At 40.9% G+C, this 22,554-nt stretch overlaps 1 protein-coding gene across 9 annotated transcripts in view; it reads left to right on the top strand.

The window, feature by feature from the left end:
• Window positions 1–22,554, top strand: part of LOC138743437 (sideroflexin-1) — a 55,616-nt gene that overhangs the window by 8,401 nt on the left and 24,661 nt on the right. For 7 of the 9 annotated variants that reach the window (XR_011344877.1, XM_069898833.1, XM_069898830.1 and 4 more), the window contains 4 exons: window positions 8,074–8,245; window positions 10,941–11,111; window positions 20,110–20,208; window positions 20,464–20,539. Coding sequence is in view for 8 of the 9 variants with exons in the window: in XM_069898829.1 (XP_069754930.1) it covers window positions 8,074–8,245; window positions 10,941–11,111; window positions 20,110–20,208; window positions 20,464–20,539 (518 nt within the window). In the remaining variant the exon portion in view is untranslated. Of the gene's footprint in view, window positions 1–5,778; window positions 5,935–8,073; window positions 8,246–10,940; window positions 11,112–20,109; window positions 20,209–20,463; window positions 20,540–22,554 lie in introns of all 9 variants that reach the window. The other 2 variants (XM_069898832.1, XM_069898831.1) reach the window with 1 other exon arrangement.

Raw genomic sequence — 22,554 nt, 5'->3', positions numbered from 1 at the left:
ATGTTGCTTTTGGCTAAATACCGACGGGTTGGATTATGAATCAAAATACGATGAAGATATTTGCCCTAAAATTCTTTTTGACATTTAAATATATCAACCATGCACTCTTCTTAGTCTTAGTAACACCGTTTCCTCATGATAATTATGGCATTCATGAATAATATTCTTGCAATTAAACACAAAAAAAAGCTTTAATTTATATAGTACTCGATTACATCTTTCCGAACCAGTGCATGGCATTCAACAATCAATGAATATGAAATTAATTTTACATATCACTGAAATTGAGACAATACAGTGAAAGTGTCTCGCCTGGACCCAGCACACTAGTGGTATCATGAAGAAACCATGTCAGCGCCTCTACTTCCTTAGGAGTTTGTGGAGATTTTGTATGACCCCCCCATGACCCCTGGCAAATTTCGACAGATGTGTGGTGAAAGTGTGCTGACCAGCTATATCATGGGGACATCAATACTCCTGAGCGCAAAGCCCTCCAAAAGGTAGTGGACACAGCTGTAATGGAGGATTTAGACCAGCTTATGCAAGAAGGGATGGAGTTGCATCAGAAGACATAATCTAAATTCCACCATGGGGCCCAGGGATGCAGTTAAATCGGAAGACATAATCTAATTTACACCATGAGGCTCAGAGATGCAGTTGTCTTTTGTTGGTCGCAGACTGTCAGGAGACCTTGAAGATAATTAAATCATTTATTCAAAGAGATAAGCTATGAGTAAACAATTTTTGGGTAATATAAGCCATGCTCCCACTGCTGAAGTTTGAGACTCTCCGCGAGGTGGCAACATCTCTCAGTAAGAAGAAGAACTTCTAGACTCCAACCAACGTCCCGGACGGGGGAGGTGGATAAGCTGCTACCGGCGCCCAGACAACCTACTGCAAGTGGGCGGTCGTTACCTCGCTTCGGTAGATGGGACCAGTCCAGGCGTTGATAAGTATAATTGGGAAGGACTTGCATATTGTAGTTTGAATTCAGCTTTAGATTTAGTAATAAAGATTTGTATAAACTGAAGTGCTATCGGTGTGTGTGTCTGTTTTCTTTCGGTAGCTCAAACACTGACCAATCTAAAATGAACAAAGTGAGAGGTACAAGTTTACCCAGGACAACAGCCCAGCCCAAATCTCTCAAGAACATCTACAGGGAATGCTGCTGTCAGAAAGCAGCAGTAATCATCAAGGATCCACACCACCCAGCACACACTCTATTCTTGCTGCCGCCATCAGGAAAGAGGTCTAGGTGCCACAAAAACCACCAGGTTCAGGAACAGCTGCTACCCCTCCACCATCAGACTCAACAACAAACTCCATCAAAGATTCATTTAAGGATTTTTAAAAAATAATAATTTGTATTGCACAGTTTGTTTATTTGTTTACATGTATACTCTGTGTTCCCCCACACTTTGAGGGGCTCAAGGCCAAAACGTTGATGTATCTTTACCTTTGCTACATAAATGCACTGTTTGACCTGCTGAGTTTCTCCAGCATTTGTGTGTTTTTTTTCATTTAACCACATTGTCTACAGAATTCTGTGTTTTACCCCTTTATACGCTGTGTACGGTTTTTGATTTGCACTACCAATAAGTGGTAATTCTGCCTCGCCCATAGAAAAAAAAAAATCAGGTTTCTATGTACCCTGACAATAAATCTGAAGTATGCAAAAAGAAAGTCACGATTTATGAATGTGGAGAATCGTGCTTCTTTGGAATCAAGATTCCATCCACATTTGAAAGCAATCCCCAGCTTTGATGTATTGATATTCAGTGCTAGGTTTTAACCCATAATCCAAGAACTGCTATCAGATTTACTATTCTATATGAAAGTCATGACCGCTAATACCTGAAGGACTGAAGCTCTTTTGGAGTTGCTTCCCAAAAAATATCATTTTTGAATGACAACCTGTAATTGAGACATAGAGAAATACTGCACAGAAACAGGCCTGTGGCCCATTGAGTTCCTATTGACCACCAAGCACTAATTTTGTGTAGTAATCCTAACCTGCCCATTGTACTACTCCCACATTCCCATTTGAACGCTGGTACTATAACTGCATTGCGCTACCATCATAACTAACCCCCCTCCCCCAAGTTTATAGATAAAGCCTTACTAATATACTGTGCTTAATAATGTACTAATAAAGATAAAGACTTACTAAGCAAGGACAGGGAGACATTTTTGGAAGAGTCGCTCCAGCGGTGCGCATCATCAGCCCACTCTTCATCCTGGGCAATGCCACTTTATTCAAATGGCTGCTGCAGGCGTGCTCTTCTAGCTGAATGTTTACTCCCATCTCCACCATGGGTGGGTGTGTGTGTGTGTGTGTTGCTTCAGAGAACATTTACAATTTTAAACTTATTTATTCTTATGTATTTTAATTTTATTTATTAACTTTTTTTTTGCCATTTTCTTGGGGTTGCTGGTAATGGGGATGTTACAGGAATCTGATGTTGCAATGTATATAAAGTGATAATATCATTAAATCTAAAATTGATTATTTTAAAAATTAGTTTAAATTATACAAAAGTCTCATTTGACTCGATTGGCTTCAATTAAAGGTGAAGGGAGCACAGGCCCAAAATGTTGGTTACCCTTTCCTTCCTATAATGCTACTTTGACCTGCTTTGTTTCTCCAGCACTTTTGTATATTGCACTACTATCGCAGCATCTCCTGTGTAACTGGTTTAAATTATAATTGTTTTAGAATTTCTAAATTATTTTAGAAGCTAGTCTCTGATGGAACTAGTGGCTTTTTGGAGGGATTGTAAAGGTAATGCAAGAATTGTAAAATAATCAAATGGCTTATGTGAAGGAGTATCATCACTGAATGGATTTGTGTAGGCTTATGAAGGCATTAATTCTCTATTTAATGCATCAGATTCTTACAAAGCAGTTAAGCAAATGGAAGAACTGACATCCACAGAAACATACCTCCATATCTGGTTCAACAGTTATAGTGCAGCAGCTGTGGTTTAATACAATCTCTTTAATCCTTTAAAAAGACCAGCAGTTTTTAAAAAAAAAAACATGAGAAAAAACTTTGTATTGCAAGGCAATCAAAAAGTCTATTACAATGTCTACAGCCTTAATCTAGAATCAAAGCTACCATGATTTTTCTTGTTAATTGTCCCAAATATTTCACTTTTTCTTATCTACATTGCTGAATCATTTGTCAATAACAATGTTTATAATCTTCTATGTAAAATGTAGCTTTTTTTTGTTCTTCCTTTGTTTCATTATACAGTATTCAGTTTCAAAATTATGTACTGCACAATATTTGTTTTGCAAATTTTTTTTCTCTCGCTGAACATGTGAAGAAGCTATTTAAAGGAAAGGTAATAAAGAACAAGTATAATTTTGGTCATAAGTTCAGTACATCACTATCTAAAATTCGGAGAAATGTAATTGTTGCTCATTTTTTGCAGCAGAAATTATAACATTTGAAGAAGGATCCAAAGTAATAATTTAGTACATTTTTAAAATTTATGGGAAATGTTCTTGACTGCTTCCTCATTTGGTCTGTTCTGCTTTTGGCTGTTCACAAGTAAAGGATTGAAATGTCTCCTGTCTATAATTTTTTATTCTAGAGGTGGGTTACAGAGACTAACCCTTTATAATACTGGAGGATTGCTGCATTGTCTGACAAGCATTAATCTGTCTTTCTGTGTGCATATGATTATGTGCCGTGTGAGAAATGTATCATGTGCACATTGATCGAGAGAAATGCTGTTTTCTCGAGCTCTATGTGTATAATCAGATGGCATTGACCTTGAACTTAAATCTGACCAAAAATGAAAGTGAGGCACCATCTGCTTGTTTGACATTATGTAAGATATTTCATGGAACAGCTCTGAAGAAATCCTCAAGGTTCTTTATTGTTATAGCAACTGATGCCACGAAAAGCAGTTTTAACCTGAAAATACTAGAAATCTGAAATAAATACAGAAGTATTCAATTAGGTCTTGCAGCAAAGCAGCCTCCCATTGTTAGCTTCAATAAAAATGTATTTTTTGTCAACTATGTAAAGTACAAATGGTTTAAGATGCAAAAACAAAACCTTTTGGAATAAAAGAGAAACTAAATCCATGTTAAAAATTGTTAAAAACCTGCATATAATGTTTAATTCTTAAATCTCTGCAGAATTAACCACCTACACATTTCCTTTGTCTCTTATTTCTAGCAGAAAAAATATACATTTTGAATTTTTGATCCTTATTTAATGTCATTTTTTTTATTGTTCTTTAGACCATCTACATGAGGTCCACTGTTTTAATAATTTGTAATTGCATAATTTAATCCCCAAACCAGCACAGGAATTGTGAGAAATTTTGCAACTGCTACTTGTTATTTGATGTCGTTACCTGCTAAACTGTGTTCCTCTGTGCTCCTCCCCTTCCCCCTGCACTCTTCTTGCTTCTGCCCATTTTTTTTTGCTATTCCTGATGAAGAGTTTCAGCCCAAAACTTTTCCTGGGTGCTGCCTGACCCTCTTGAGATCCTCCAGCATTTTGTGTGTTGTGCATCTACATTCCGTTTAACAAATACAAATAATATATTGATAAATATCAAACTATTTTGATTGGCATCTATCAAATATAAAACACTGTAGATCTCCTCTCAAAAATGGCAGAAAGAAGCATTGCAATGAACTCTGACTTCAGATAGTGTAATGCTTGTTTTCTCTTTGACTTTAAAATCACCTTCCTTATTTGTCATAAATTTGTTAAATATTCAGAAACTGGTATTAAATGTAGGTATTTCTTCTGAGATTTTCCCTCGAAATACTTCAGGTAGCTTCAAAGTCAAGCATCTATTAAGCTTGTATAGCAACAAAATAATGTTATATTGTTTTGCCAACTGTATTTGAGTCTATCCCAATGTAATTGGTCTGGCTTCTTCTATAATCGAGAGCAGTGTTTTTCAACCTTTTTCTTTCCACTCACATACCCCTTTAAGTAATCCCTGCCATAAGTGCTCTGTGATTAGTAAGGGATTGCTTAAGGTGGCATGTGAGTGGGAAGGGAAGGTTTGGAATCACTGCTCTAGACCCAATTGTTACTTAAATATTTTACTTGAGAAGAACTGTCATTGACTCATTTCCTTTGAAGTTATGAAACTGTGCACAAAATGAGTCAATTAGGTATAGTTAAAACAGTGGTTTTCAAACTTTTTCTTTCTACCCACATCCCACCTTAAGCAATCCCTTACTAATCACAGAGCACCTACGGCATAGGGAATACTTGAAGGGGTATGTGAGTGGAAAGTAAAATGTTGAGAATCACTGATCTAGATAGAAGAGGTTTTTATGGCAAATGGGGAACTTAAATTGTTCAAGAACAGAAAGCTGATGACAGCTGACTGTAAATGACCAGATTCTAATCAAAAACCTAATTGTTTAATGAATGGCATTTAGAGAGGGAAATTAACCATACAGTATTTGACATATCCAGAACCAGTATATATTTGTATGTCTCTAGAGCCACAGAAAAATGATTATTCTTGGTCAGTGAAATGACCTACCAAAATACCCGATGTACAAGTAGGATTTTAATTCTATTCATAATAAGTTGCAAGATCAGTAGCTACCTACCCTTAGTCCCAGTGTAGCTGATATTGCAAATGTATTTTTTCCTTCTGTGTCAGCACCTTAAATCTCAAAACAAATATCGCTTAAAATGTATATTTAAAAAAAAACACATTTGATCTCTTTATTTTTGCAAAATACTGTACTTTTTCTAACATTTGTTGTCAATATCCTTGGAAAAAGGTCCAGTCAATCTTTCTCACAACACTACTTCAATCTGACCAATTGAGTTCCACCCATCACTTGTAAGAGTTACAAATTTAATCCTTTGCAACGCTGATTGTAGTACGCTATCTCTCAAGTTGTCCATCTCCACCCTTTGACAGGCACAATGTTCAGGTGAGTTGGATTGCTTTACTTAGTTCCATTATCATGTTGTGGGGAATATGTGTCCCTATTTGTAATTTCTCCAGTTAGCATTCTGCATTGAATATTTATTTACCCAACCCCTTACTTATGTCTGCATTTCCTGGGGTGAAATTTTGGAATTTCTGAATATCCAAGACTTTCCTTGTCAGAATAATTTTGCATTTTATCTTGAAATCTGTATTTTTTATACCATATTTATCATTTAAACGTAATGTCAGAATAAAAAACTTTTGTATATTTGAAAGAAACCAATGCATAAAAAGTAATTTCAAACATGCTTTTCTGCCTCACAAATGACATTTTGTATAACCATATAACCATTTACGGAGCGGTAACAGGTCACGTCGGCCTTTTGAGTCCGCACCTGTTCACTAGAACAACTCCACTAGCTCAACCCTCCCGCTCACCGCCAATAACCCTCCATCCCCCTCACCTCCATGTACACATCCAACCTTCTCTTAAATGACAGAAGGGACCCTGACGCAACTATCTCATTCTGCCACCACTCGCTGAGTGAAAAAGCCACCTCTAATATTTCTCGTAAAATGTTGCCCCCTTACCCTTGTTCTAACTTCCCCTGCCCTCAGGGAAAAGAGTCTGTTTATGTCTAGTCTGTCTATTCCTTTCATAACTTTAAATACCTCTATCAAGTCCCCTCTCAGTCGTCTACGTTCCAATGAATAAAGTCCCAGTCTCCTTAATCTCTCCCTGTAATCCAGATCCTGTAAGCCAGGCAACATCCTTGTAAACCTTCTCTGCACCCTCTCCACCTTATCTATATCCTTTCTATAATTTGGAGACCAGAACTGAGCACAGTACTCCAAACCTGGGCTCACCAATGCCTTAAACAGCTGCAGCATCACCTCCCAGCTTCTATTCTCTATACTATGATTTATGAAGGCCAGCATACCATATGCCTTCTTAATGGGAATCCACCTTTAGTGAACTGTGTACCATAATCCCCAGGTCTCTTTGCTCCTCTGCATGCCTCAATGCCCTCCCCTTAACTGTATATGTCCTATTCTGGTTATTTTTACCGAAATGCAACACCTCACACTTGTCTACATTGAATTCCATCTGCCATCTTTCAGCTCACTCTTCCAAACAAACCAAATCTTTCTGTAATCCAAAAAAAATCTACCTCATTATCCACCACTCTCCCTATTTTCGTATCATCCGCATATTTTCTTACCCAGTTAACCACACCCTCCTCTAAATCATTAATATAAATGATAAACAACAAGACACCCCGCTTGTCACAAGCTTCCACCTGACATACATTTATCCACCATGATGCTCTGCTGTCTATCTCCCAGCCATCTCTGAACCCATGTCACAATCTCTCTACTAATTCCTAGTGACTGAACCTTCCTTATTAACCTTCCATGCAGAACCTTATCAAAAGCTTACTAAAATCCAAATTGATCACTTCCACCGCTCTACCATTTAGGTGCCAGAGTGGGAGGTGGGGCAGTCACAGCCCAACCCGCTGACCCCCACTGTCTTGACGGCTCCCGCCAACCCAACTGGGCACCCCTGCCCCAACAGCCCCCGCTGCCTGATGGCTCCCACTGGCCCCCTGCCTTGAGGGGGTCATGGAGGGAGAGGGGTGAGTGGGGAGATGGGTTAGAGGCAGATGACATCATCAGCCGGCCCCTAACCAGCCGCTTGCAGCAGCTGTTCATTCATGTGAGGCAGCGGAGCGCAGCGCTCCACCGATCATCCTTTTTAACTATTGCTTCAATTATGTATGTTTTTAAAATATTTTTGTTTCGAATGTCAGAGACTTATAAAAATTAATAACAATTTTTGACATGCTGAAATCTGAGACCCGTACTTAACCAACACTCAGTGCATTACTATGGGCAGTACATTTATAACCCACAGCACTGCTCATAGACTATGGTTTAGCTGGACTAAAGATGTTTTAACTTGGTTATCTAATTACATTTAACAAAATGAGAAGCAGTGTTTAAGGTTAAATTGTCACATATCACCTGTTGCCAATCACTTCTAATAAAAATGCTCTTCAATGTCTTTGTAATTGAAATGAAATATGGTTGATTTGAAGAGAATGATTTGTTCAGTATTTGCATTTTGTTTGTAAAGGTTATAAAATGACTGGAGAATTGTCACCGACCATCAATATCAAAGAACCGCGATGGGACCAGGGTACATTTATTGGGAGAGCAAAGCACTTCTTCACGGTTACTGATCCCAGGAACATTCTTCTATCTGATGCCCAGTTGCAGAATGCGAGAAGGATAATACATGATTATAGGTATTGTATGACAGCACTTGGGTGCGGCACAGGGAACTAATTCAGTTTAAAAGCTGTCCTTGCGTTACAAATACAAGACCTAAGGACACAAAGACATCTGAAATCAGAGCAGGAATAGCCATATGGCCCATCAGACCTACTCTGCCATTCAATAAGATAATGGCTGATCTAGCCTTGGACTTTGGTCCACTTACTTGGCCTTTCCTCATAAGATCATGGCTGATCTAGCCTTGGATTTTGGTCCACTTACTTGGCCTTTCCTCATAAGATCATGGCTGATCTAGCCTTGGACTTTGGTCCACTTACTTGGCCTTTCCCCCTAAGATCATGGCTGATCTAGCCTTGGACTTTGGTCCACTTACTTGGCCTTTCCCCATAACCCCATAGTTGCTTTATTCTTCAAAAATTGATTAGGGTCTTAAGTATATTTGTTGCTTCCTTATGTAGAGAATGTCACAGATTCACTGCTCTCTGGGAGAAGCAGTTCCTCGTTTCTGTCTTAAATCTACTCCCCTGAATATTGAGACTATGTCCATTTGTTCCAGCCTCACCTACCAGTAAAAACAATCTTCCTGCTTTGATCTTACCTATCCCTTTCATAATGTAATGTTTCTATAATATCTCCCCCCCCCCCCCCCCCCCCCCGCCACTTTCTAAACTCCATAAGGTACTCCTTATCATTTCTTCAGCAAACCTGGTGAACCTCTCTGCACTGCCTCCAAAGAACCACTATGTCCTTAAGTCCTTACTGGTCAGGTAAGGAGACCAGAACTGCACACACAACGACAGGTGCAGCATCACCAGTACCTTGTACAGCTGCAGCAGAGCCTTCCTGCTCTTAAATTTAATTCCTCTAGTAATGGATTAAACAAGAAATTCTGCAAAAGCTGGAGTTGAGTGCAATACACAATAACATTTCTGTATTACCTCTGACAATGAGTTCCATTTGCTTTCCTGATGAAATGCAAACTAACCTTTTGTGGTTCATGTACAGGCACTCCAAAGTCTCACTTGCACAACAGCATGCACCATTTTGTTTCTCCATTTAAATAATATTCCAAATTATAATTTTTTCCTTCCTGTGAATGACCTTACATTTACCAGTGGTGTGCCCCATTGGCCAAACCTTTAATCTATATATAGCTCCTTGTAGATATGACTTGCTCTTCCTCTCAATTTACACTCACCAGCAAACTTGGGTATGTGACACTTAGGGGACTAAATCATTTATGTATATCATGAACAATTGCACTCTTGCATATAAATGAGCTTATACAATATTAAATTCAAAAGTAGTTTCCTCTTTCTCTTCGCTTCTAGAAATTGTTTTTATTAATCAACTTTAAGTGTTTTGATGCCATTCATGAACAATACTGTGGAAACATTGTCTCTATATTGTGATTTTGTGTATTTTCTGACTTAATGGACAAATTCATCTTGAGGGCATCTTAAAAAATTGAACCTTTTGTTACCTGTGGATGACCTGTATTGGTGTATTCCTGAAATGCTTCAATTTTACCATGTGTCTATTTTAATATATTTTAAAAGTGGCTGGCATTCTGAACAATATAGAAGCAAAGAAAATTGAATTTTTAATTTTAGACATACAGCACAGTAAATGGCCCTCTGGCCCACGATCCCAATTACATCTAACCCCCATACATTTTGAAGGATGCGAGGAAACCCACACAGACATGGGATGAACTTATAAACTCTTTACAGACAGCACAAGATTCAAACTCCAGTTGCTGCCGCTGTAAAAGAATCAAGCTAACTTCTACACTAATCATGCAGTCCATGGTTCTCACCCCTTTCAAGCATTATATTCCATATCCTAACTCTCAGTCAGAATGAAAATTCGCAACTTTCCTCTAATTTAAAAAAAAAATCAATGATTTTACATTTCTGGCTTCTAATGACTAACCTTTCTGCCAGTGAAAACAGTTTTTCATTCATTAAAATCTTTCCTAATTTTGGATATCTCTTTTCAGTCATCTCACGGTCTTCTCTTGTCAAGCAGACCAACCATAGCTTTTCTAATCTAAGCAAGTGATTCAAAAGTCCTCTGTCCTTGGTGTAAAACTAATATAATTCCTATTATTACTCCACTCAACACCTTACAGGAATTGAGATGATAATTTTTATTCCCCCACAGATTCTTCAGATTTTATGTATTAAGATTGCAAAACATGAAAATGATGGTGGCTGCATGTATTGCCTTCAGAATCTTTTGCCTCTCAGCAAATTAACATTAATTTTGTTCAGTCTGATCATTTTTAATTTGAAGCCATGATGAATGGCTCAAAAGTTGTGACATAAAAATTTCTAAAATGTTAGATCCTGAAGAGAAATATAAATAAATAATAATCAGAGCAAAATCCACGTTTTTAGATTATTTTGATACTGTTTGGGACATTAAGCAAAATTTGTAATTTGTCCAAAGTGCCTGTTCATGTAAAGATTTTTTTTAAACATGGATTGATGGTACCTGAAACTGTCTCCAACTTTAAAAAAAAAACTTCTCAATTCTGGTCACAACTCTTAAAATATTTAAACCCCTGGAAACAAAAGAATTGCTCCTTCATTTGGCATTTCCAAATAAACTAAACATTTTAATTTTTTTGAGAATTTATTTTGGAGAATTTTTAAGCAAATTTCATTTATTATTGGATATATTAATTGTGTTATATCTTAGACAAGGTATCATAGCTTCTGGGCTTACAGAAGATGAACTTTGGAGAGCAAAGTATATCTACGATTCTGCATTTCATCCAGATACAGGAGAAAAGATGATTCTTATTGGCCGAATGTCAGCTCAAGTGCCAATGAATATGACAATTACCGGATGTATGATGACCTTCTATAAGTGAGTAAAAGCTTTTCACATTTAAGAGCTCCAATTTTGTTCTCAACTGCTGAAAGCTACTTAATGCCTCCAGTTTGCAAATAGAAAAGGTGCACTTTTCTTGCTATTTAACCCCTTTTTTGCTTTGGAAAGCATGTGATAACATGAAAGACTCTGGATCACGTTTTCAACTAACAAATTCCTGTTCAATGCATGTTATTCTATGGTCTTTATTTGTAATGTCAGATCAATATCATCCTAAAATGGTTCAAATAATCATGCATTTTAAAATACCAACTGCAATCTAAAGTAAAAACACAAAACACTGGAGAAGCTCGACATTTCAGGCTTGAACCCTTCAGAGTATAAGAAAATGCAGGCAAGCAACTGAACAAAAGAGTGGGAGGGGGATGCTGGGAGGGCAAAAGCAGGAGGTGATAGGTGAAAGGAGGGAGCGGACAGTGGCAATGAGAGGGAGGAGGGATGGCAGGGCTATGTGGGTGAAAGAACTGGAAAGACAGGAAAAGGGGGATGAGAAGAAAGAAAAGGCAAAAAGGTTTAGTGGAAAGCAATAAAGTCAATGTTCATGCCATTTGGCTGGAGGGTGCCCAGACAGAAAATAAGGTGTTGTTCCTTGGCGGGACAGTACATAAGGCCATAGACAGATATGTGAGCAAGTGAGTGTGACCTGAAATTGAAACGGTTAGCCACTCGGAGGTTGCTGTGGTTGCGAACGGAGTGGAGGTGCTGAACGAAGCGATCTCCCAGTCTGTGATTGGTCTCTCCAATGTAGAGAATGCCACAAAGGGTACACTGAATGCACTAAGTAAGTCCTCTGGATTTAATAATGAAGAGTTGCTTCACATGAAAGGCCTGTTTGGGGCCCCGGTCCTTGGTGACAAGTATTGTACCTCCTCCAGGCACAGGGCAAGGTGCCAGCATGCTGCAATGGTGAAGGGAGGGATGAGTGCATGAGGGAATCGTGGAGGGAACGATTCCTGTGAAAGGCCAGAGTGGAAGGAGAGGGGAAAAATGTGTCTTGCTGGGATCCTGTAGTAAGTACCGGAAATTCCAGCAGATTTGGATGCGGAGGCTGGTGGGGTGGTCATTAAGGATGAGGGGGATTATATGTTTGTTGTTCCTGGGGGCAGAGGGGTGAGGGGTGAGTTGATGGTGGTGGAGGGGAAACCACGTTTGTGGAAGAAGGCAGACATTTTGGAAGATCTGGACTGGAAGGCATCATCTTGGGAACAGGTGTGGCGGAAACGGAGAAACTGAGAGAAGGAGACAGGTTGTGATGAAGTGTAGTCAAGGTAGTTGTGGGAGTTGGTGTGTTTGTAATATATGTCGGTGGAAAACTTATTTCCCAAGATGGAGACTGAGAGATCCAGGAAGGGGAGAGTTTTATCAGAGACGGACCAGGTGACTTTGAGATCAGGGTGAAAGTTGGCCACGAAGTGGATGAAGTTGACAAGCTCATCACAAGTGCATGAGGCAGCCCCAATGTAGTCGTTGATATACCGGAGAAAGAGCTGAGGGGGTCTTGCCTGTGTAGGCTTGTAGCATGGATTGCTCCACAAACAGGCAGGTGTAGCTGCGACCCATGTGCTTACCCATAACCACTCTTTTAATTTGGAGAAAGTGAGCTGAATTAAAGGAGAAGTTATTTAGAGTGAGGATAATTCTACCAGGCGGAGGAAGGTGGTGGTAGAGGGTGACAGGTCGGGTCTTTGATCCAGGAAGAAGCTAAGTGCTTTCAGACCTTCTGTGCAAGGGGGATGGAGGTATAAAGGGATTGGACATCCATCTTGAAGATGAGGCGGTTCATGGAATCTGAAGTCATTGAGGAGTTGGAGGGCATGTGAGGTGTTGCAAATGTTGGGGCGAGGGATTGGATCAGGGGAGAAAAGATAGACAAGGAAAGATGAAACTAGTTTGGTGTGGTAAGAGCAGGCAGAAACAGTGGGTCTGCCCGGATGGTTAGGTTTCTGTTTCCTGGATAGAAGGTAGAAACAAGCAGTACAGGGATGGAAGAGAATGTGGTTGGCGTGTATGTGGGGGGAGGGAGTGACTAGAGGTATTGAGGTTAATGAGGTTAGAGATGGAGTTAGAGACGGTTTCTTGATGTGTTGTTGTTGGTCCTATCGAAGGGGTCGATAGGAGAAGGTGTCTTGAGAGCTGTCAACTGGCCTTGGCAAGGTAGAGGTCAGTGCACCAGACCAGAACAGCACCACCCTTGTCTGCGAGTTTGATGGTCAGGTTGGAATTGTTGCAGAGAGAGTGGATGGCAGAGTGTTCTGAGGAGGTGAGATTGGAATACAAGAGAGGGGGTGGTAAAGTTGAGATGGTTGATGTCTTGACGATAGTTGAAAATAAAAAGGTCCAGAGTGAACAGCTGGCCAGGGCGAGGTGTTCAGGAGGAGAAAGAAGACTTGAAGCAGGAGAAAGGGCCTTGGGTGGGGAGTGGAGAGTCGCAATCATGGAAGTAGGCCTGGAAGTAAAGGCAATGGAAGAAGAGTTTTTTTTTAAATTTTTTTATTTTTCACACCATAAATCACATTAGCCATGATATACACTATTTCTTTTTCACACATATACAGTGACTTTTTCTCCCCCCCCTCCTCCCAAGCCACCCCCCACCCCCCCCTCTCATCCATTTTAGGTATACAATCTAGGTTGCATTAAGCCAGTCAGACAATGTTGTCATTCAACAAAATTACACCAGAAATTCTACTGAGTCCATTCTTTTCTTTCCTTCTCCTTCCATCAACTTAGGTAATGTTTGTCCCCGGTAGGTTTTCGCTATTGTATTTAATGTAAGGCTCCTATACTTGTTTGAATATTTCAATATTATTTCTTAACCTATATGTTATTTTTTCTAATGGAATACATTTATTCATTTAAATTTAGTAGTTTCTTCCTTTTTAATTTGGTTATGTATTCCATTAATATTTAAAGACATATAGTTCAGCGTAGCCCTTTTATATTTTGTTTATCTTCTCTTTCCGTTTTTCCATCATTACCTTTCCTCCTTTTCCATTTCTGTTTTCTTATTTTCAACTCTTTATAAGACAACATTTCTACAACATCCAACATTTTCCTTATTCTCCTATTTCTATCTTATTTATCCCCAATCTCCCCTTCACCTCCTGAGTTGTCCTTTATCCCTTGTCGGACAACCACATCTCCCCTCTCCATTTGGATTTGCGAATCCACTCGCAAGCGTCAACTGATTTTGCAGTGACCGCTATTTCCCCCCACCCCGCCTCCCCCAGAAAAGATTTCACTTTTCATATGTCACAAAGGTCACTCTTTTAATTCCCTCCTTATTCTCTCTATTCCATTACCTTCCCTTATTAATTCTTGTCTATACTATCTATATTTTCCTCTAAGTACAGATATATTCATGTATGCTCATTGTCTCTATTCACTCTTATACCTCTTTACCCGCATACATATCAATCGTGATCATTTTTACTCTCATTACCCGTCTTCATCCCTCAGTCTATTTTTGTCTTTACCCACATACATATCAATCGTGATCATTTTAACTCTCATTACCCGTCTTCCTCCCTCAGTCTATTTTTGTAATTGTTCTGCAAATTTTCGTGCTTCTTCTGGATCCGAGAATAGTCTGTTTTGTTGTCCTGGAATAAATATTTTCAATACCGCTGGATGCTTTAGTATAAATTTATACCCTTTCTTCCATAAAATCGCCTTTGCTGTATTGAACTCTTTTCTCTTCTTTAGGAGTTCAAAACTTATATCTGGATAAATGAAGATTTTTTGCCCTTTATACTCCAGTGGTTTGTTGCCCTCTCTTACTTTTTCCATTGTCTTCTCCAGTACCTTTTCTCTTGTAGTATATCTTAGGAATTTTACTACAATAGATCTTGGTTTTTGTTGTGGTTGTGGTTTAGAGGCCAATACTCTATGTGCCCTTTCTATTTCCATTTCTTGCTGTAGTTCTGGACATCCTAGGGTCTTAGGGATCCACTCTTTTATAAACTCCCTCATATTCTTGCCTTCTTCATCTTCCTTAAGGCCCACTATCTTTATGTTATTTCTTCTGTTATGGTTTTCCATTGTATCTATTTTTTGAGCTAGTAGTTCTTGTGTCTCTTTAGTTTTTTTATTAGATTTCTCCAATTTCTTTTTTAAGTCTTCTACCTCCATTTCTGCTGCTACTGCCCGCTCTTCCATCTTGTCCATTTTCTTTCCCATTTCTGTTAAGGTCATCTCCATTTTATTTATTTTCTCTTCTGTGTTGTTTATTCTTTTTCTTAAATCCTTAAATTCCTGTGTTTGCCATTCTTTAAATGACTCCATGTATCCTTTAATAAGAGCAAGTATATCCTTTACCTTGCCTTACTTTTCTTCTTCTATTTCCCTGTACTCTTCCTCTTCTTCCTCTGGGTTGGCCATCTGTTGTTTCTTTGGTGCCCTTTCCTCCTCTTCTTTCTTGTTTCTATTGTCTTCTGTGGTCTCTTCTTGCTGCAGGTGTTCTGCAGCTGTCGTTGCTGGCTGTGGAGATCGACTCCCCAGCTGGTCCCCCCTCCCGTCGGTGTGTTTTTTTTCACTCGCATCGCGCATGCGCGAAGTATCGCGCATGCGCGGTTGCGCACTTTTACTCGGCTCTGCGAGCCATTTTTGTAGTCCATTATTTACCGACCTGAGGGAGCGGGTTTCTCTCTCCGCAGTGGGCCTCTTCGGACAGGTAAGGCCTTCACCTTTTTCCTCCTTTGTCTTCTCTTCCTCTCTTCTTACCGTTGTTTTCGATTTTTCTTTTTTTGTCGCCATCTTCTTTCCACCTTTATACTCACTTTTCTGTAACTTTTATTTCTGTGCCTTTGTGTTTTCCTTTGTTTTTCCCGACTTTTCTGGAGAGGGCTGGAGTTCACCGTCCGGCCACTACTCCATCACGTGACTCCCTCGCAATGGAAGAAGAGTTCATGGAGCTGGCAGCGAGGGTGGGTGTTTGTGTCAGCGGCAGTGGTGTTGGGAGCTTCATTGGGTGAGTGACTGAGGCCAGGGCTCAGGTCGACAGTTATGGCGTTGGGAGCTATCATCTCCTGCCTTTTACACCAACCCCCCCGCCCCTCCCCGCACCTTTTTGTTCGGATGCCTGCCAGCATTCTCTCATACCTTGATGAAGGACTCAAACCTGAAATGTCAGTTATGTATTTTTACCTTTGCTACATAAAGGACACTGTTTGACCTGCTGAGTTTCTCCAGCATTTTGTGTTTTTAATTCAAGAGGAAGTTTAGGGTGTGTTACTGAAGGAATGATTAAAAAGGCAAATTCCAAAAATTAATTCCAGATCAGGTTAGCTGAAGGCTCTCTCATTAACGTTGCAAGATGACTTAAAACGAGAGTCAGAGAAGAACATGAGTAATCAGGGGTTTTTTCATATCCAGACTAAAGTGTAACAAAACTATGGTGGAACAAGCACAAGGATTCTGCAAATGAGCACACTGAGAGAAATGGGGCATGCAGAAACTAGTGACGATGAGAACAGTGAGCAGGACCCTATCGATCACGTGTAATCAGGGTGGTTTCGTATACCTGAGAAATTCTGCAAGTTGAGTGGGTAGGGAGTAAAGCTATAATTGGAACTGGAAGATGAATCATAAATGAGATATTACATATTGGGTTATTTTGCATTTTACATTCCAGGTTGGTGAAACTCATTGATGAACTCTTGCTTGTCAATATTTTTGAATATTTTCACCTGGTTTGATAAATAAAATAAAACTCTGCAAAATATCATATTAATACAACTCTTTTAGATATGGATATTATATTCCCTTGTCCTTGAAAGCAGTAGAGCAATATTGTATTAGTATGTAGCGGCAGCTACACTGCAACTGAAAGAACACACAACCAGACTGGAAAGAACACACAACCAGACTGGTTGAGCTCAGTGAGCATAAAACTGGCTGTTGGGGCTGGACTTACACTTCCAGCCCGGACCTGGCTGAGAACCACACTGGGGGGGGCGCCAACGTCACTTGGGAGTCATGTGGTCCCCCAGCGCGGGCTTCTGAGCCCGGTGCTGAGAAGAAGGGGGAACCCCCAACGGCGCCACTTTGGCCGGCTGCCCCGCCGCGTAGATTACAAGCGGGGACGGTTCACCTGCCTAGTGACATGCTGCCACACAGCACGTCCGTCCCCCCCCCCCCCCCCGCCCCAGAACCGGCGCCAATGTCCTTTTTAGCTGGGTGGCCTCGCTTCTTGGGCTGGGCTACAATCACTGGTTCGGTGGGGTCGAGGTGAGCTGGCTTCAGCCTGTCCACGGTAAACAGGTCCCGTCTGCCGCCGATGTCCAGCGTGAATGCAGACCCTGAACGCTGGACAACCCTGTATGGCCCCTCGTAAGGACTCTGCAGAGGTGCCATAAAAGTACTCTGCGTAGTGCAGCTCGCTGGGGACGTAAGATGGCCATGTGCCGTGCTTGGGCAGCAGTGGGGGTGCGAAGGAATCCAAGTGGGAAGTAGCTCGTGCGGTGACAGCTGGGGGTTGTGAGGCGCGTTGATGAACTCACTGGGCAGTGCCAGTGGTGCGCCGTAGACCAGCTCAGCTGATGACACCTGCAGATCCTCTTTGGGCGTGGAGCGGATGCCCAGGAGCATCCAAGGCAGTTCGTCTACCCAGTCGGGACCGGTGAGTCGGACCATAAGTGCCGACTTAAGGTAGCGGTGCAGACGCTCGACCAGCCAATTGGCCTGCGGGTGATAGGCCGTGGTGCGGTGTAGCTCTATCCCCAAACTGTTGACAAGCTGTGCCCAGAGCTAGGCCCAGTTGAACTGGGCGCCCTGATCGCTGGTGAAGTGATTCGGAACGCTGAACCGGCCGACCCAACTGTGCAACAGCGCTCGGGAGCAGGAATCCATGGCTTCTGGCATCTGGATCACCTCGGGCCAACGAGTGGTGCGGTCTACCACCGTGAACAGGTAACGGTTGCCCTGGGAAACTGGTAATGCCTGACTATGTCCATGTGAATGTGGCTGAACCGTTCCCAGACATGGAGGAGGCCGTGTCCTTGGCAAGCCACCGCAACCATTAACAGTGGCAGGCCTGCTCGTTTTTCTGGAATGAGCAGGGCTGACGACACTTCCGAGTCTTGGCTCCCCAGTGCTGGCGATAGAAGCAGAGGCCCAGAGCAGATGCCGTGCCCATGGTTATGCTCTTGTTGGCCCCTTCAGGGGCCGGGTGTTCTACTGCAGTGCTAGGGGCAGGCTTGGCGTGGTCATGCCCATGCCTCGTGACCTGCTGGACCACCGAGCCCTCCGGGAATCATTTGATCCATAGCATTTGGGCCTTCTGAGCAACCTTCCTCGGGTCAGTAAAGCTCTCTTGGGCCAGTAACGGCCGGATGTCGTCGGGCAGATGATTGAGGAAAATTCGCCATTGAGTGGGCAGTTGGTGTGATTACCCATGAGCACAAGCATCTTGTCCATCAACTCCATCGGGGACCTCTCCCCCAAGGCGTCGAGGTGCAGCATCCTGTATTGTCTTCAGCTGGTGGGTGCTGAACGAGGTTTGGTGGTGGCTTGGTCCAGGGCGGCGACCATATGGTAGAATTTGGTCGTGTCGGACGAAATCTGGCGGAGGTGAAACTGAGCCTCCGCGTGGCCGAACCAGGTCTCTGGCTCCTGAACCCAGAAGTCAGGCAGCTTGACGGCTATAATCACTGATCTCAGGTTCACTTGTGTTGGGTTCAAAGACATTTGAACCAGTTGGGGTCACCAATTGTAGCGGCAGTTATACTGCTACTGAAAGAACACACAACCAGATGGGTCGAGCTCAGTGTGCAGAAAACTGGTTATTGCTGGCTGCCAGGCTGGACTTGTATACTCCAGCCCAGACCTGGCTGAGAACCGCGCTGGGGTGCACGTGGTCCCCCAGCGTGGGCTTCTGAGCCCAGTGCTGAGAAGAAGACAAAACTCCCAACGGTGTCATTTTGACTGGCTGCCCCGCCGTGTGCATTACAAGCGGGGCCGTTTTGCCGCCTAGTGGCATGCCACCACAAGTACTTGTTTTAGACTTTAACCAACACAAAAAATTAGGAAGATTTATAGAATAATGAAATAGCTCTATTGAAACATTGATGTAATAGATCCTAAAAATTGCCAGACCCTTTTATTTTATAAAATCTTAAATTTATGATTTAAAAATGTGCAATGGTTATTTTCATATACTCTTTCCCCTCCCAAGTATTGTAATTGTTTGCTAATTCAGTTTAAAAACAAAGACTGCTAAAAACATTCAGCAAGTCAGACCAAGTTTGGAGGGAGTAAGTTAGGGTTAAAATTCCAGGTTTGTGGCCCATTGTCAGAACACAAGGAAAGAGAAGCCATCACAGGAGTTATACCATCAAAATGGGACAGGTAAGAATGGAATCGGGGCTAGGGAGAGTAAGTTAAGGATGACTGAAAAGCCAGTATTTTGACAAACATGAAAAGGATATGAGAAGGATGTGATTGACAGAGAGAGAGATGACGCAAAGTATTTCTTTGTGTTGGTGAAAATAAAGCCAGCCAACTCTGCTAAACTCGGCTGCTGGCCTTTGAGGATGAAGACAACACATCATGACTATATAGGGTGTATGATGTACAATATGCTGTCTTCAGCAATGTTTTTCTCACCTTTACTGTGTTATTGTATCTGAACTGTATTTGAATTATTTTACAGTCTTCTGTTTTTTTTATATATTTTCCCTTCTTTCACCCTAACCTCCTTTACTGAGTTTTTGTTGCGATCACAAGTCAGTTTTCCCAGTCTTCTCTCTTGCAATTTTTTAAGCTTGAAAACATCTGATGCAACTTGTCTCTCGGCACTAAAAACTTTGGCTATTCACTTGCATGTCAAGCTTGCCTCAATACTTTATTATGAATAGTGTAGAAAATAGAGCCATGTGTTCTCCTCTTGGCAGGCAATTTGTTTTTCTCTGTTTTTAAATTGTGCAGGTTATATTTACTGATTGTAACGATATAATTTGTTCTGAATTGATTTTAGAACAACTCCAGCAGTGGTTTTCTGGCAGTGGATTAATCAATCTTTTAATGCTATAGTGAACTACACTAATAGAAGTGGAGATGCACCAATTACTGTAAGGTAAGTAATTGTCTTCAGATTTACTTATGGCAGTATTATAAGTTTCAGTTTTCAAACTAATGCTTTGGCTGGTTAGTCAACAAAAAAAAGCAAAACCAGCCTTTTGCATATTTGTAAGTATTAATTTTTCATCCAAGAAACAGTATTAATTTACTTTTACTAATGTTGTAAATAGTGCTTTGATCCCAACTAAAAGTGTATGTGTTATTGTAAAATTTCATTAAAATGTGTTCTTATTTTTTGTTTAAATTACAGCCAGCTTGGTACAGCCTACGTCTCCGCTACAACAGGTGCAGTAGCAACAGCTCTTGGCCTTAATTCACTAACTAAGGTATCACTTACTTGGATACATGTCTATCTTTTCCATTAGTGGACATTGAAACCATAGCGAGTGTATTCTGCTGATTTTGCGATGATACCGCAAATGGCCAGTTATAAATTATATAGTAATTTCTAATATCATCCTCAAGGAGAGTTAACAGAACTGAATGAGAGCTTTAACATTGATATTCAAAATTATATTTGAAAGGGATGAACTACTGGCACAGGATGTGAAAACATTGGTTTGCCAATCAAATCTAGTATGTTCACTTGATGGTTTTCTCTTCATAGGCAGTTCCTTAGGATCATGGATAATTTGTTTCTGATCTGGTTCTATGGGTTCTGAAATGGCTGATGGGATCAATGTGGAAGCTGTAGATACTTTTAAAGATGGGATAAGAGGTGCTTGATGGGGTGAGTGGAGGCAAAGTAATTTGAGATGTTATGCATTTATGCTGAGCTTCTATTTGTGTTCATTGAATGGACTTTAGATTCTCAATGCCTGACTGAATAATTATTTTCTAATTTTCATGGACCAGGGAATCCCATAAGTTAGTGGGAGTGTCACATCCTTCCAAGGAGATTTTGACAGCATTATTGAACTGTTGTTTCTGTCCACCTGCTAGTGATTTGCTGTGACAAACACTGTGTCTGTGTTTTAAGAGTCTGCACAATTAATGCAGCCTGTCCATTGAAGCTAACTATATGTAATCAAGTGTTGGGGTTATTGGCATGGAAGGTGACCATAACACTGGTCCTTGCTAAGGGTTTGAGGGAAATGATGCAGTCTGTGTGGGTCTACAGATGTCATGAGTGAGATGTAGTGGGGGTGGTGCTTGTTTAGATGCGAACATTGGTAGTTTAGGAGATTAGGTGCTCCTCCTTACATTTACATTGGGATTGTGTTCCTAACACAAAGATTCAAATGCACAAGCATTGTCTAGGTCAATTGAGGAAAGGTATTTGAAGATTAAGATTTCAAACCTAGCATAAAGGTCATAGTCCGTAAGGCAGCAGAGGTTCCTGCATTTCTATCTGTTTTCGAGACCTGGAGTCCTTACAGTGGACTCCTCCAAACACCAGTAAGATAGCAATAATTTCTCTTCAAAATCCTCCAAATCCCCTGGCAAGATGAGCAGATTAAAATCAGTGTCCTCTCTCAAGCTACCATTCCTACCATTAACCCCTAATAAACATTGTCAACTTTGTTGAACAGGCAATGGATTTGTATCACTATTGAGTGAAGACATTACCAAGTTAACAGGGAACCATTCAAAGATATTCTCAAAGTCTTCTCGGAAAAATTACAGTATTCTCATTGACTCTTCAGAATCACTGGCCCATAACACTCAGTGAAGAAAAGGAGCGTTCAGAATTGCATTGCAATCATCGTCCAAGTGTCAGAGCATACATACTTACCATGGTCTGACTTATGGGTTTTTTTAAGTTATGGTGGTTCAAATCCGTACTTTCAATTTCGAATTCCAATCTGTTCCCGCACTTGCGATATGCGAAATGCAATTCCACATTCCTCACTATCCAGCAATTAATTGTAGTTCAATATTTCAAACATTCTTCTTGCCCAGTTTCAGCTCTGTACGTTAATGGGTTTTTTTGTTTGAAATAAAGGTGTTCAAAATTTAATTATAAAAAAATGGTAGCTGTGGTATTCTTTTTCGATTTATGATGGGTTTGCTGGAATGCAACCCCATTGTAAGTTGAGGAGCACCTATAGTGAACCTGTAGTTCACTATAGCATTAGTAATAGCATTACCCAACTTATCCACAAACCTGTCCAATCTGTGAATTACGCATTGGATACTTCAGCCTCTTCAGAACACACAGAACTCGAGTGAAAGCAATTCATCTTGGATACTGAGAGTCTGCCAAATTGTTCTGCCAGTGGATGTGTTGGTGGTGTCCTAGTGCTCTGAGGTCATGCTTTAGTGATCCATGTCTTGGAAGGATAGAGGTGAGAGGGAAGGATGAGTATCATTGATAGACTGAGCTTTCTGCAGGTGTGAC

This window comes from Narcine bancroftii, chromosome 9 (genome assembly GCF_036971445.1).
Source record: "Narcine bancroftii isolate sNarBan1 chromosome 9, sNarBan1.hap1, whole genome shotgun sequence".
Classification (NCBI taxonomy): domain Eukaryota; kingdom Metazoa; phylum Chordata; class Chondrichthyes; order Torpediniformes; family Narcinidae; genus Narcine; species Narcine bancroftii.
This window is presented reverse-complemented; position numbering and strand designations above follow the sequence as displayed.